The following is a 16,240-nucleotide window of genomic DNA, read 5'->3' on the forward strand; positions in this document are numbered from 1 at the left end:
AATAATTAAAACCAATGCCTTTTCAGTATGTTCAAAATGCAATTAAACTGCATGGCTTGGGATCTATGCAAACTAGATGAATACTATATGAGTGATGAATTTCAAGTACCCAGTAGTGTTTTCTATCTGCTCCAATTCAAGTCAATGCTACAGTTCTTATTAAATAAAATATTTAAAAATCTCACCTTAAAACCTCCATGTATGTTTATTTTTATAATATGTATCTCTTGGACTTGTGTTTATACTAATAATGCACTAGTATGTCTCATGAACTTGTGCTTGTACTAATACGTATACTTAAACATAAAACATGTTTTTCCAGGCCTTCAGGCGGAGGCAAATATTGTCTTGGAGAAAGGAAGCGGTATCGCTCCTGTAATACTGATGTAAGTAAATTCTGTTCCACTGTAGAAGTATAATCAACTTGTCTGTTTTACACTTTAGCAGCAATTTCTGCATTTTTTCCCAGTTCAGAAAAGCTGTGAATTGGCAAACAGTCCTGTAGGGCACTTCTATATTGCAGGCATCCTACATGTTCTGCTAAATGTTAGGAACCCTATCTCGAATGTGATACCTAGCTGGTGCCTTCACATTAAGGCCTGGAGTGAGTTTGACTTGAGCATCAGTGTTAAAGGTGCACAAGAAGCATTCCATATCAGAGCAAAGATCTGTCTAGACCAGTGTCTTGCCTCCCAGCAGTGGGCAATAACAGGTATCTAGGGAAAAATTACAAAGTTTTGACAGCCAAGGCATGACTTACTGTGTATATACCATCTGAGTTTCCAGAAGCTGGGTGTCTAAAGATGTCCTGAGCTCCACATTGTATCTGTACCACATTAACTGCCACAAATGGAAGCATCCTCCATGAATAGACTTCTAAACCCTCTTATTCTTTTTATACCTGTATAACTTCCAGTGCTAATGTGTTACACAATCCTCTTATACATTCTGTGAAAATTTCTTTTGTGTGTTCTAAACCTGCTGTTTTGCCATCAGGTATCCACTGGTTCTTGTATTACCAGAATGATCATACAGTTTTATTTTAGAGCTGAGCTCATCATGAACTACCACTGAGGGGATGGGGCAGACTATAAATGTATAAAATCAAATTATGAACCTAAATTACAAATTCAAGGAAGTTAAAAATTGAATCAGAAAAAATTACACACCAATAAAGAATTTCACTAGTAAGTTTCCAAGTCAGTAGCACTACAAACATAAACAGGCTTTCATATTATTTTAGCTTCAGAACCATCTTAATTTTCTTCTTCATCAAGAAAGTTCATAACAGTGGGAGAGTCTGTACCTAAGGTGTTGTTTCACCTGTTTATCTTCTGATACATTTCAGGAAAAAAAAGGTTAATATGCTGATTCCTTGAAAAAAAAATATTTTTACAATCATTACTAACTAACATACGTAATAGTTCTGCAAACTTCTCTGTGGAGGTTATTCTCATTATTACGCAGTACTACAAATTTCCAAATTAAAAATTAACTTTCCTACTGCTAATCACAGCTGCTCTGTTCACACAGCCAAGAAGTGTGTTAGGCCTTTTGGCCACAGTGTTACAAGAGAAACTGAAGCTGAGCTGCTTGTCCAGTAGGAGCTGTAAAAGTTTTCCAGTCATACAACCTTCCAAATTACAGTGCACCATTCTGAAACTTTGACCGATTTATTTTTTTCTGTAGATGTGTATCTTTGCGTTTGGCTGCCTTTGTGCAATTTTCATTTGCATGGATCCAGCTTATCAGATGATCCACTGTAATGAATCTTCCTTCCTCTTTGTTTTCACTCACATGGTCTTTTTGTAATTGGAAGACTTCCTGAGTAAGAAATTTTTTCATAGTTCCAATTCAGAAATGAAAATGTTGAGTAACACTGAGTGTGTTTCTTATTATTACAGTTGATAGGAAATTCGCTTGTGAATTCACCAACTAAGTGATGATTCCTTATTGAAATCTGTCTGTTGAAATCTGTCAGTCAATATTTAATAAATTTAATGTATGCTTTACTGAATTAGTACAGGTATTTCTGTTTATTTCAATCAGGATGTTGTGTATGACTAAGTTAAATGCCTTATCATATCTAAGCATATTCTATTATCCTTTTTAATCAGGAATTGTAAAAAGCTTTAGTTGATAAAACCTCTTCTTATACAAAGTACTGATTTGTATTATTATTTATCTTTCTTTTAAACCTGTATTAGTCAAGCCTCTGCCAACTTTTATGTTTATTTGAGATGGCTGTCAGGCAAACTGTAATGTAGAATGTTCTGTTTGTCCTTTTCAAATAATGACATTTTTTGCATTAGCATTGTTTCAGTTTGTACACACAGTCATAAGATTTGTTAAAAAATTCACATGGGCATGCTGGACCCCTACTCTCTTAACTCTTTGTGGACTCCAGTGAGCTAAATGTCCAGGTATTCTTACTTAAAATGTTTATCTCCAATAGATATTATTTAGCATCTGCCACAGGAGCTAGTATACAAGAAAGTTTGCATACTATGTAATCCTGCTCCCTCACAAATATATAGACATTTTTTAATGCTTTTTTATTATTAACAGTTGTACTATAGCTACCTAGTGATACTGTTGAAATGTTGCTAGGATTTGTTTTATTCTTATGATAGTTTATTTCTTATTGTCAGACATTTTTCAGACAGTTATATTCTTAGTTGGTTTTGCTTCCCTTATTCTCCATTACTGAGAGGAAGCTTATAGTGTCACAGAAGGAACATCTAGAGGGTATCCAAGCAGGCCATTCAGTCTATTCCCTGGCTTAAAGGCAAAATCAACTGTCATTAAACAGTTTTTAACTGATAGTTAGGTAGCTGGCCTGTTTTGAAATACCTCCAGTCTGGGACATACTAGGATTCTTCAATATCCTTACAGTCAGGACAGTTTTCATAAAGTACAGTGTATGTTTTCCCATCCTTTAAGACCCTGACTTACTCTTTCCCCAGTAAGAAGACAGCTGATAATATTCCCTCTATGGGAGAATTTCGTGTGTTCGCAGACTACTATCGTGTCTCTTCTTAGTCTTCTTTACACTAGATAGTCTCCGTGTTAATAGCCTTTGGGATCCCAGTAGTGCACATCTTCTTGAAGTGTGGTGCCCAAACCTCTGCCCAGGATTAATTTTCATTTCAGTATTGTGTTCATTTTTCTCACAGGAGTGACAATATTTATTTAGTCTGTGTTGATCTGTAATGCCCAAATCCCTTTCTTAAGGGCTGCTGTTTGGGAAGTAATTTCTCAGCTTGTGCTTGCACAGTTGATTGTTCCTATTCAAGTGTAGTAATTGCATCCATTGCTTTATTTCAAACCACTGCTCCAATTTATCAAAATCTTTCAAAATTATAGTCCTCTATTCCAAAATATTCGTCCCCTACCTATACTCAAATTTCGATCAATAATTTAAAAAAAAATATTCAAAAGGAAACTTTGCATTTTGTTGTCTAGGTCTTAAAAACAAATCTTGAACAATTGCAGACTTGGGCCAGGCAGTTTGGAAATACCATTCTTACATTTTGACTGTGAATCATTTTTTTAAGTGTATTTTGGGGGTATGGTTTTCCAGTGTATAAATATATTGGTACTTGCAGAAGTTTAAACTTACTCTCTCAATGGTTTTGACAATTGTTGTCTATTTCTTTTATAGTAATAATATAGGGTTCTACATAACTAAGAATTGCTGAGACTAGGACATTTTGTTTCAAGATTTATGATAGTCCTTAGTGCTTGACATTTTTAATGGAATGGTATGTTTGATTAATGTAAGCTTTAAAAGCATGCAAATCTGTCATTGTTTTTATGAAAAAATGTATTGTTTGTACATCTTTTTTGCAGTGTCAACATTCATTGTCCATCTGTAATTTTCAATGTAGCACTCCCTAAAGCTCTTGCTATTCGTAAACCAAAAAACCCCTCATTTTGACTTCATTTTTCTTTCAGAGATGAGTTAGTTCTGTTGCCCTTTCTTTTGACCAATTTAATTCTTTGGAAACAGTGCACACACTCCTGCTAGGCTTATTTCTCATCAAACACTTCCAAAGCCATATATGACTTCTTAATTCAAAAGGCATCTGCTAATGGAAACATTGAGATCAGCAGAAAAGAACATTAGCTAATGACTTCTGGAAACAAAAGGGTGGTAGAAAGAACACACTCATCAGAAACTGATTTTCTACCACCAACCACACTATCTCTAAAAAAATATATGTATTTTTTCCAACCAAAGTATTTTTAATTTAAAAAAAATACAAAATGCTAATAGAATTGCAAGGTACATAACTACTCAAAGTAACTCATTGTCTGATTTAAAATATGCATAGGATGTGAAGCTTAATTTGATGCACAAATAAAACTGTAAAAGCCTCCTAATTTTTTATATACGATGGAAACATGTTTTGCTTACAAGTTCTGTGAATGGTTATAAAAATGTGTGTGTACATACCTTTAAAAGATTCTTGTTCTTCAGTCTTTTCTCTTAATAGAAATGTAGGCAGATGGTTTTTGTTGGTTCCTTCCATTATGTATACATTCACAGATATTGTTTGTTGCTTTCATAATTCTAATATTTTCAAGCCTATTTTTTCTAAAATACATTCATGTGAGGAGTTACATCTTGGAACAGTACCTGAGTTTCAACTGTCACTCTGCGGGCTGTGAGGTGTAGTATAGCCCTTTGTTAATAGGAAACACAATGAGTTCAATTACTGAAGTCTGCCTAACTTTAAGCTCCAAGATAAACAGAGTTCTGTGAGATAATATGTTTGATGTCTGTCAGTGTTGCTTCAATGATTTTTGCTTCAGTCTTAAAAATTTTTATCTTCTTATTAAAGTCAATGCTTTTTTTAAGTCAAAAATTTTAATTATTTCATCATCTTCTTCTCAGGGCCTTCTTCAGACCAGATTTTAAGTTCTTGTACATTTGATAGATTCCTACCTCATGATTTGCAGTCTCCTAAAAGGACATTTGGAAACACAAGTAGCCTGTTGCTTGACATGTACTGTAGCTGCATGAAAAAAGTGAAATATCTTACCCAGTAAGGAGAAGCAGTTACTTTGGGAAAAGACTACATACACAAAGAGACAGTGCCAAAGAGGTGACATTTTGTAAATGCATATTGTAGCTTAGCTTGCATTAATGTTTTTCTATTTCTGTACCTATCATTTTCATAGAATCATAGAATACCTGGTTGGAAGGGATCTCAGGATCATCTGTTCCCACCTTTCTTGGCAAAAGCACGGTCTAGACAAGATGGCCCAGCACCTTCTCAAGCCGAATCTTAAAAGTGACCAATGTTGGGGAATCCACCACTTCCCTGGGGAGATTATTCCAATGGCTGATTGTTTTCATTGTGAAAAATTTTCCTCTTGTGTCCAGTCGGAATCTCCCCAGGAGTAACTTGTACCCATTACTCCTCGTCTTTTCCATGTGACTCCTTGTAAAAAGGGACTCTCCAGCTTCTTTGTCGCCACCCTTTAAATACTGGAACATGCTGATAAGGTCTCCCCTAAGCCTTCTTTTTTCAAGGCTGAACAAACCTAGTTCTCTCAGCCTTTCCTCATACAGCGCAGCTTCCCAGTCCTTTGATCATCTTTGTGGCCCTTCTCCGGACCCTCTCCAGCCTGTCCACATCTTGTTTGTACAGCGGGGACCAAAACTGAACACAGTATTCCAGATGTGGCCTGACAAGCGCTGAGCAGAGTGGGATAATGACTTCTTCAGCTCTGCTGTGATGCCCTTGTTGATGCAACCCAGCATCCTGTTGGCTTTCTTTGCCACAGCAGCACACTGCTCACTCATATTGATCTTGCTGTCCACCAGGACCACCAGGTCCCTTTCGACAGAGCTGCTCCCCAGCCAGGTAGATTCCAGCCTGTGCTGCACTCCTGGATTGTTTTCCCAGGTGCAAGACCTTACATTTTTCCTAGCTGGGCTTCGTAGGGCCGTTGTTAGCCCACCCTTTCAGCCTATCCAGGTCTTCCTGCAGGGTGGCTCTCCCTTCCAAAGTGTCCACTTCCCCACTCAGTTTGGTATCATCAGCAAACTTCGTCAGGGTACACTTGAACCCCTCATCCAATCACTTATGAAGATATTAAGCAGTGTTGGGCTCAATATCGGTTCCTGGGAGGCGCCACTTGTGACAGGCTGCCAGTTTGAAAAGGAGCTATTTTTACCAGCACCCTCAGAGTGCGGCCTGTCAGCCAGTTCCCCCCCCACTGCACAGACCAGTTATCTAGACCATAAAGCATCAGTTTCTCTAGGAGGACGCTGTGGGAAATGGTATTGAAAGCCTTGGAGAAATCCAGGTAGACAATGTCCACTGCTCGACCCACATCAACCAAGCAGGTTACTTTGTTGTAGAAGGCGATCAGGTTTGTCGAGCCCAATTTTGAATGCATTTCTTGAGGTCATAGCCTTTAGTTCTACTTCCCCTCAGATATTGGTGAGATACTAAAAAGGATAGGAAAGTTATGCAACAACGACAAAAAATTCAGAAGTTGTATTTTGTGCTTTGGATCACAGAATATTGCAGATCTCAGGCTATGATTTTGTAACTGCATTCTGCAGAAGGACTGCCTGAAAACTTTACTGAATCCACATGAAAGCTGAATTCAGACAAATGATTTGGACAAAGAGCAAGATCCTGAGATGAGGGCTAGCACTTGTCAGTATTCACGGAGAGGATTTAGCCACTAAAATGGAAGCTCATTTTACTGCAAAGGTCACCAAATCTGTCTATGGATTGATGGCTTTGTATTTTTAGAGCCAAAGACACCAGGTTATACAAAAGCTTTGATATCATCGTGATGTTCATTTGTGAAATTATTTTAACAGTACTTGCAGTATAGGAAACCAGAATTTAATCTTCAGGACTACCAAAGCCAGTTGAAAAATCAGGAAAGCAGGAACATTGTATGAGGGGCTTTGCTCCCAAGTTCCTTTAGCTGCTCCCAGGTTTTCCCAGCCAGGGCGATGGCAGGCTATGCATACCTGTGTGTAGCTGGTTTTCTGTCAGACTGCCAGATGTGTGTTCCAAAATAAAAGAGGATAAAACCAGTGATTTTAGCAGTTTAAATTGTGGCAAAAACTGAATCGGTATTTAAAAGGGTAAAAGAAAGACTTCGCTTTGCTTACAAGGGGACCTCTGGATGTCACCTTGTACAGCCCCTCTTGCTCAAACCTCAGACAGATTGCCCAGGACCATGACCAGATGGCTTTTGAATATCTCCAAGGAGGGAGATTCCACCACCTCTTTGGGCATCCTGTACAAGTGGTTGGTGACCCTCACAGTAAAAAAAATGTTTTGTGATGTTCAGCAGGAACCTGTGTTTCCATGTGTTCCCATTGCCTCTGGTCCCATCACTGGGCACCACTGGAAAGAGCCTGGCTTCATCCTCTTTACACCTTCCCTTCAAGTATTTGTACATATTTATGGGATCCCTCCCTGAGCCTTCTCTTCTCTAGGCTGAACAATCCTAGCTCTCTCAGCCTTTTCTCATATCAGAGATGCTCCAGACCCTTCATGGCCCTTCATTGGTGTCTCTCCAGTATGGCAGTATCTCTCTTGTACTGAGGAGCCCAGAACTCAACACAGTACTGTAGGTGTGACCTCACCAGTGCCGAGTAGAGGCAAAGGATCACTTCCCTGGACTCCTGTTGCAGCCCAGGATACCATTAGCCTTGTTGCCACAAGAGCACATTGCTGACTGATGTTCAACTTGGTGTCCACCAGGCCCCCAGGGCCCCCAGGGCCTTTTCTGCAAAGCTCCTTCCCAGCTTTCCTTACATCTAATCTAAATCTACCCTGTTTCAGTTTAAAGCTATTACCCCTTGTCCTATCACTACCTGCCTTTGTAAAAAGTCCCTCTCCAGCTTTCTTGTAGGCCCCTTCAAGGTACTGGAAGGCTGCTGTAAAGTTCCCCCAGAGCCTTCTCTTCTCCAGGCTGAACAACCCCCACTGTTTCAGCTTGTCTTTGTAGGAGAGATGTTCCAGCCCCATGATCATCTTCGTGGCTCTCCTCTGGGCTCACTTCAACAAGTCCATGTCCTTCTTACTTTGGGGGCCCCAGAGCTGAATGCAGTACTCCAGGTGGGGTCTCACAAGGGTGGAGTAGAGGAGGAGAATCACCTCTCTCGACCTGCTGGTCACACTTCTTTTGATGCAGCCCAGAATGCAATTGGCTTTCTGGGCTGCTAGTGCACATCACCGGGTGATGTTGAGCTTCTCGTCAACCAACACCCCCAAGTCCTTTTCCGCAGGGCTGCTCTCAATCCATTCTCTGCCCAGCCTGTATTTGTGCTTGGGATTGCCCCAACCCATGTGCAGGACCTTGCCCTTGGCCTTGTTGAACTACAGGATGTTTACACAGGCCCATCTCTTGAGCCTGTCAAGGTCCCTCTGGATGGCATCCCTTCCCTCCAGCATGTCAACCGCACTACACATCTTGGTGTTGTCAGCAAACTTGCTGAGGGTGCACCCAATCCCACTATCCATGCCTCCTACAAAGATGTTAAACCAGGCTAGTGCTGGTGTGAAGACTGGTCCTTCTACTGCTTGGAGAATATGATGCAAAGAGGCAAACTTAATTTGTGGTACTATTAAAGTTTTAAAAATTACTGTTATTTTATTTACATAGTTATTTTTTATTCTCACTGTTATAATCTGAATGATTATTGAATGAAAGTAGTTACACTATTTTTTTTTCACCAGTAAATGCATTATATTAAAAATATATTTTTATTTAGGAGCTAATAGATTCATTTATAGACAAAATATAAAATTTAAATACTGTCTAATGTCCACTATTTTAATTTATATCGCAACAGGTTCAAAATTGGAGAAAAATGAATCATGTTGCAATGAGCTATAAGAGCTTGATTAATGTATACTGAGAATCATAATTATTATGTTAATATTTGCATTGTGCAGGAAATTTTTATCATCCATGCTTATAGAGACCTTTTCACTTGAATGCATTTCAGATTCCTGAACTGTGCTAACCGGCTTAGATACGTAGGAAGACAAGTAAAACTGCCATAAGATTGACTCTTCTGTTGCTTATAAAATATTAATAGTTATTAACAACTCTGATTTCTGTCAAGCAAATTCTTTTCTCTTTCAGTCTAAAAATTATTTTAATCTGTATTTCAAATACTTTGTCTGATGAAGCTTGCCATTTCAGTAGATACTTAAACATTGATAAGAATGTTTAATGTGCTATCTAAATTCTGGGTGTATTCAAGATCAGTTGTCATTATTATTTTGAACCTGCTGATGAAAAAAGTAAGAAATAGCAAAGAATTATGTTTCCCCTATAATTCTTTCTGAGGTGGGTTTCACTTACATCTACCCTTATTCCGAGTAAAAAACACACTTCACAGTTTTGTAATTGGTAATGCAGATTTAAATCAAAGCAGTTTTTATTTCTGCATGCTTGGAGATTGGTAAATATCAATCTAAACATGGTAACTATTCTCATTTGCAGCTTTAACACAATGCTTTTGTCAAGGCTACAAGTAAGCAGAGGTGACACAGCTTTAGAATAAAGTGTTTTAATTTTTTTCCTGGTGTCTTAATAACATGTCTCAGTACAGCTGCTTAGTACAGTATAACTGACCCTACAGCTCTTACCAAAATGTTTTTGTTCTAATTTTTTTCAGCTGTTTTTAATGTGTGTTTATAAGGAGGTAGCTGAGGGATTGATTATGAAGCATAGTTTGACGTGATTCTGATTGTCAAGTTTTATGGCAACTGTTATGCAACACCTTTGTTGAAATTACTTCAGTTACTTCATGCCAGCCTAATGTTGCAAAATAGACGCTTCAACTGTAAAGCAATGAAGCAAGTTTCAGAATCAGAGCCGCAAGATAAAGCAGGGAACCCCACCTCCTGGTCTCTTGCATGATTATGTTTGCAATACAAGCATTTCCTTTTGTGTTGATATTTGGAAGAATTTAACCTTTTTTTGGCTTTATTATTTTAGCTATGTCCTTCAGGAGCCCGTGATTTTCGAGAAAAGCAATGTGCGGATTTTGACAATATGCCTTTCCGGGGAAAGTATTATAACTGGAAACCCTACACTGGAGGTAATGGTTAGCTTTGCAAAAATGTTATCATATGTGAAGTCTTTAAAATTACATAAGTTTGTAAATAAAATGTTTTGATTAAAATATAATGAGCTAAGTTTGCTAAGCTTGCACTTTTGTCAAATGGTGAAAATGTTGCAAAAAAGCCATCTCTATTCTGGTAGAGTTTTGTTTTACTGTGAAGGGGAGTGAGCATCATCATAGGGACCCCTTCTTCACCTGCAGTTGCAACAGAATTGGAGATTCCATAGGTGATCTGTAAGTGCCTTTCATGCTACAGTGATGAGTTCAGTATAAAAAAATCTCACAATAAGTTTTGCTTTCTTAAGGTCAGATATTAGGAAAAGGAGAAAGAAGTAAAAACATTTATAAGAGTCTTTAAAGACTACTTCAATAATTGAATTATAAGTAATTGCACTGTGCAATAAAAGGGTATTTTGCAGCAGGGAAGAGATTTGTAATTTCTTTTTCTCTTTGAGACAGTTTAATCAAGTTTAGTTGCTTCTGTAGTTGTTCAAAGTTCGTAGTTTACCCTTTTGTTATGTTGTTCTGTCCTGTTCTAAACCCTGAGCGAATAAGTCCATATTACCCCATGTGTTTTTGTATTGTATTGCTTGAATGGTTTTACTCTTAGTTTTTTAGATTAAAAGCCTAAAAAGGATCATTGCGATCACATGGTCTAAGCTGTAGTGTAATTCAATAGGACTAAATTCCTAATTGAAATAATCTGATCTGTGTTTTGAAATTTACCCTGATATACTTCTAGCACTACATTCATTATTCTTGTTTATCAAATGGTGAAGTGGTGTCCTTATTGTTTTAAATTGTTTAATAATCATTAGGGTTGTATTAACATAATGGAATCGTTACAGAGCCAGCCAACCTTGCCATATCTTACTATGCGAAATCTTTTTTGCAAGAAAGAAGAGTCAAGTAGAGAAATCAATAAAGGGAAGTTAAATAAAGTGTATACGTTGTATGTGTCAGGTATGAGATTAGATTATAAATTTCAGATCAGTTTATCCATATATATTTTTAAACTAAATTGTTACCTTTTCAAGATTTCTGTTTTTTGTGTTTTTTTTTAATTTTCATTCGTTTTTGTTGTCCAGGTGGGGTTAAACCTTGTGCATTGAACTGCTTGGCTGAAGGTTATAATTTTTACACTGAACGTGCTCCTGCAGTAATAGATGGGACTCAGTGCAATGCTGATTCACTGGATATCTGTATCAATGGAGAATGCAAGGTTACAAATGTTTTATGAAGTACTTATGGATTATTTTGTTGTGTCTTCTATCTTCTACATTTAATTATGGTACTTGTTTGTTACTTACATGAAATGGGAGTGTTGACAGTTCAAGTTGTTAATGAAAGGGTAAGATTGAGACAAAAAATGGCATAAATTAGACAAATCATTTGAATTTCATTAGCTTCTCACAGACATTCATAGAATCCGTCATTTTGTCTTCTTTTTTCTTGCTTTATGGTTTTTGTTGAAGAATTGATGGAAATGGCAACAGGAGATGAACAGATTCCTTGCATTGTTCCAAGGCCTATTCCATCATTCCAATTAGAACACCGCTCTGGCTGAAAAACAGTAAATGTGAACATATTAATCTGTTTCTTTCTAACTAGTTCATCCTGTTGCAAACAATGCTGCTGTTAATATAATTGAAACAAAAAGTTGTCACTATTGCTCTGTAGTTCTAGGAAAAAGTGCATTCCAGTACCTAAAGGGGGCCTACAAGAAAGCGGGAGAGAGACATTTTACAAGGGCATGTAGTGATAGGACAAGGGGTAATGGCTTCAAACTGGAAGAGGGTAGATTTAGATTAGATATGAGGAAGAAGTTCTTCACTGTGAGGGTGGTGAGGCACTGGAACAGGCTGCCCAGAGAGGTTGTGGATGCCCCATCCCTGGAAGTGTTCAAGGCCAGGTTGGATGGGGCTTTGAGCAACCTGGTCTAGTGGAAGGTGTCTCTGCCCATGGCAGGGAGGTTGGAACCAGATGATATTTAAGGTCCAACCCAAACCATTATATGATTAATGATGCAAGTATTTGCCATTTACTAGAAGTCTGATTATCTTGGAAGATTCCTATAGAACTGCATTATGTGTATTTGAATAGAATTGGAGGCCTGTGCCATATTTTTGGTTATATATATCCCACTGCTTTTTCAGTTTAGAAAAGCATTTAATTATGTACTTAAGTATAGACATCTGAACAGTGCCGGAGACTCTAAAAATTATTTTATTTCACTGAAACCACTAACATAACTAAAGGTTAACCCGATGCTTAAGTTCTTTGCTAAATTGAGTGCTGAAGATGTATGTTTATTGAACAATATCATGAGATCAAAAGCATTTGTCATGTATTAGTAAACTGACAGTAAAAAAAAAAAAAGGCAGAAGAAATGGCCTGTGGAAATCTGGTGTACTTTATACATAAAAAGATTTTAGTAGTTTTGAAAAATCTTTTAAAACTAATAATCAGACTAAATCTTGAGTTGAGAATGAGCTGTGTAATAAAGTTGGGCCTCTGTCTTCTTGGTGAATCAGAAAGTCAAAATATAAATGGTTAAAATAATACTATTTTGTCAATTATTTGAAGTATTTTGACTTCTCATATGACCTATGTATTACCTGTTACAAAATGGTAGATAATATTGCTAGACAGTAAACAAAGATATGTAGGTGCCTTCTTTTTTTGTATAAACCCCAGAAAAGATTGGCAAGCTGCAGTGTTCATTCTACTTACATCCTACTTGTTCATTCTCTCTTTTTCATTTGTTGGTTGGTTGGGGTTTTTTTGTTTTTTTTTTTGTTTTTTAAGGATCTAGCTGTCTGTTTTCATTAGCTTTGTAATAGAGTTGAATCAATAAGTTACAGGGAGTTAATCATTGTTCACTGTGCATAGATTTCTCAAGCAGATAATCAGAAATGTAATGTACTTTTTATGATCAGTTATAGACACCTCTTTTTTCGAAGGGCTTTTGAATCCAATCTAATACAGCATGTAATTCAGCCTTTCACTAAGTTTCATTCTGCATTCATTCTTACAGTGAAGTCATTTACACTTTACATTCAAATTTAGGAAGATGCAGGTTTTGCCTGGAGGATGTGGAAATACGATCTATGAAGCTGTAAATGCCTTTGGGAACAATAATACCATTTATGCTGCATAAATGTCTAAGGAACACACAGCAAATATTTACCTTAACAAAGCAATATAGATGGAACACAGCTGTTGTAATATTAAACAAAAACTTCAATAATCATTTATTGATAACTGCATTAATTACATTGTTTATAAAATGTTGTGAGATCCCTTCCTGAACGTCACAGTGGAAATACAAAGTACTTGCTAATCAAGATTTGGTAACAACCGAAAATGTGGATTGTTTTCCTTTTTTATTTTCTTTCTCTGGTAAGTGAAAACCCACTTATGGTAACAGCTGCCAAAACCAGAGTAGATAAAAAGAACTGAATATCTCAAACTTGAGAGAAAGACTTCAAAAAAACTATGAATATAGTGGTGCAAGACCATCATCCTGTTAAAATATTTGTTCTTATCTGTTCTCAGCATGTAGGTTGTGATAATATTTTGGGGTCTGATGCTAAGGAAGATAGATGCCGTGTTTGTGGAGGAGATGGGAGTACATGTGAAGCCATTGAAGGTTTCTTCAATGATTCATTGCCCAGAGGAGGTATGCACATATATGTCCATTCTATTGCACAATGCATTTAGATGACTCTTTAGCAGATAACAGTGCTGCATTGATTTCCAGCATAGCATTGCTGTTGGTCAGTCACTTTGACTCCTTTTGCCTCGTTTCTTTTTTCTGTATTAGTTTAGATTTATGTCAAATACCACAATACATTTCATTACTGGATACTTAATTCTCATGGTCTTTACTGCACTTAAAAAGAAGTGAGTTGGTTTTTTAAATTATTATTCAGTTATAGCAGTATAGTAACAGTAATATTGTATATTATTTTAGTGTGTATGGTACAATCTGATATTTAGTCATACATGAAATTTTAGAAGAGAAAGAATCCAGAAATGTCTCTTAAGTTAACCTTATTAAGAACTCAGGAAATGTATATGGACAGTTAGTTTAAAGCTTAGCTCAAAAAATACAGTATTAGTGCTGCAGTCTTAGTCTTACCAGTTTTGGCCTCCTGAATACAGGAAAAGGATTGATGCACTGGGATAAGTTCAGTTCAGTGAGGTACCACTAAGATTATTTGACTCTGGAGTGCTTCCCTTTCTGTGACGAGAGGCTGACAGAACTGCGCTTATTTAGCCTGGAGAAGAGGAGGTTTGTAGGGACCTAGTATCAGCCGTCCAATATGTATGAGGAGGTTATGGAGAAGCCAGAGCCAGGCTCTTCACAGTGGTGGGTATGTGGTGGGAGAAGAGTCAGTGACTATAAATTGAAATAAGACAGGTGCTGACCAAATGGAGGGAAAAACTTTTTCCCCAGGAGGACAGTCCAGCAGTGGATCAGGTTGCCCATAAAGGTTGTAGAGTTTCCATCTTCGGAGTTTTTCATGACCCAGCAGGATAAAGCGCTGAGTAACTTGGTCTGATCTCCTAGCTGACCCTGCTTGTAGCAGGAAGTTGGACTAAATGACTATCTGAGATCCTTTCCAACCTGAATTATCCTATGATCCTGAGTTCATTTTATACATTATTACTTGTGATACATTGTTGAAAAGACTTTATTAGCACTTTCAAATTTTTATATGAAACATAAAGAGTTTTTCTTTACATCACATGAAAGAAAATGTTCAGGTATGTTTGAATCCCCTATCTCATACTAATTTTTAGTAGTAAATTATTAATGGTTAGTTTAATGACTAATATTGATTAATGTAAACAACAACAAATAAAATTTACCTTTGTCTTATAGGCTATATGGAAGTGATTCAAATTCCAAGAGGTTCTGTGCACATTGAAATAAGAGAAGTGGCAATGTCAAAGAACTACATTGGTGAGAGCATGGTTTAAATAGCAGACTGTTATAAGTCAGAATTTATGTTGTGATTTGAAGGTACATTTTCTCGTTTGGCCAAACCATACACATAGTAGCAGAGGGAATTGCTAGCTGTTAATATTAGATGGTGATCAGACAGTTGCAGCAGTTGGTTAGGATGTATGCTCTTGAATGGAGCTAATGAAATATATCATGTGATTCCTCCTTGTCTACTCAGTGCAAAATCAGGTCAACTTCACTATAGTTACAGTGTCAGACTTCAGCTGAAGTGGATGAGAAACACTCAAATGATCTACTGTCCCACTCTGAGGTAGTGTCTTCCATCTGGCAAGTCTCTGATCTTGGGGGATTATACTATTTTAAAACACAATTTTATTCTTAGAATGATTATAATTAATAGCCATAAGTACTTAAATGCTAACAGTACTGTCTCCTTAATCTTAAGGCGATTTAATGTATTCATTCCACAGTGTTGCTGTATTGCTGTATTGTAGGGACTAGATGCCATCCCTGTTTTATAGATAAAGAAGACAAGGTGCAGAAAAACTGGGTGCTTAATTGAGATCATTCAGGAAGCCTGTTGTAAAGCACAGAATTAAATTCAAATTCCCAGATTATTATTCCTTTCTTTTAAAGACTGTGTTAAATTTGCTTTCTGTTCTTTTAATACTGATACATACAAATCCAGCTTTGTCAAACAACACGCATAAGTCTCTGTACCCTGATTTGCATAGCAGTCAGTTCACAGTAGTGCAAGAACACTAATTTCTTAGTCAAAATAGATTAGAGAGCTGATTAGTTGTACAGCAAACTAACAGATTAACACAACCAAAAGCTATTACCTGTTTAGGCTGAAAAGCAGCTGATGAGGCTACCTTGTCAGTCGATATTCCATGTAGTTGATACGTATAACACTAACATGTTGGAAAGGATTATGATACCTGTGAGTGTGAGTTAGAAGGGCAATTATCCTTCTAGGTGCATTAATTTCTAAATTGATTATATTGATAATAATGGTACCTTTTACTGCTGCCGACTTTTCTTTTTGCCTGCCCCCACCCTTCTGTAATTCAGTAAATAATCAATCTCCCTCCATTCTGCAACAATAATAACACCGCTACTCCAGCAGTAGAGTGCTT

At 37.1% G+C, this 16,240-nt stretch overlaps 1 protein-coding gene across 2 annotated transcripts in view; it reads left to right on the forward strand.

Moving 5' to 3' along the window:
- ADAMTS6 (ADAM metallopeptidase with thrombospondin type 1 motif 6) overlaps positions 1–16,240 on the forward strand; it is a 159,797-nt gene that overhangs the window by 106,056 nt on the left and 37,501 nt on the right. For both annotated transcript variants that reach the window (XM_049795340.1, XM_049795339.1), the window contains 5 exons: positions 323–386; positions 10,000–10,102; positions 11,215–11,348; positions 13,685–13,808; positions 15,018–15,098. In XM_049795340.1, coding sequence (XP_049651297.1) covers positions 323–386; positions 10,000–10,102; positions 11,215–11,348; positions 13,685–13,808; positions 15,018–15,098 — 506 coding nt within the window. The remainder of the gene's footprint in view (positions 1–322; positions 387–9,999; positions 10,103–11,214; positions 11,349–13,684; positions 13,809–15,017; positions 15,099–16,240) is intronic.

Source organism: Accipiter gentilis, chromosome Z (genome assembly GCF_929443795.1).
Source record: "Accipiter gentilis chromosome Z, bAccGen1.1, whole genome shotgun sequence".
Lineage (NCBI taxonomy): Eukaryota > Metazoa > Chordata > Aves > Accipitriformes > Accipitridae > Astur > Astur gentilis.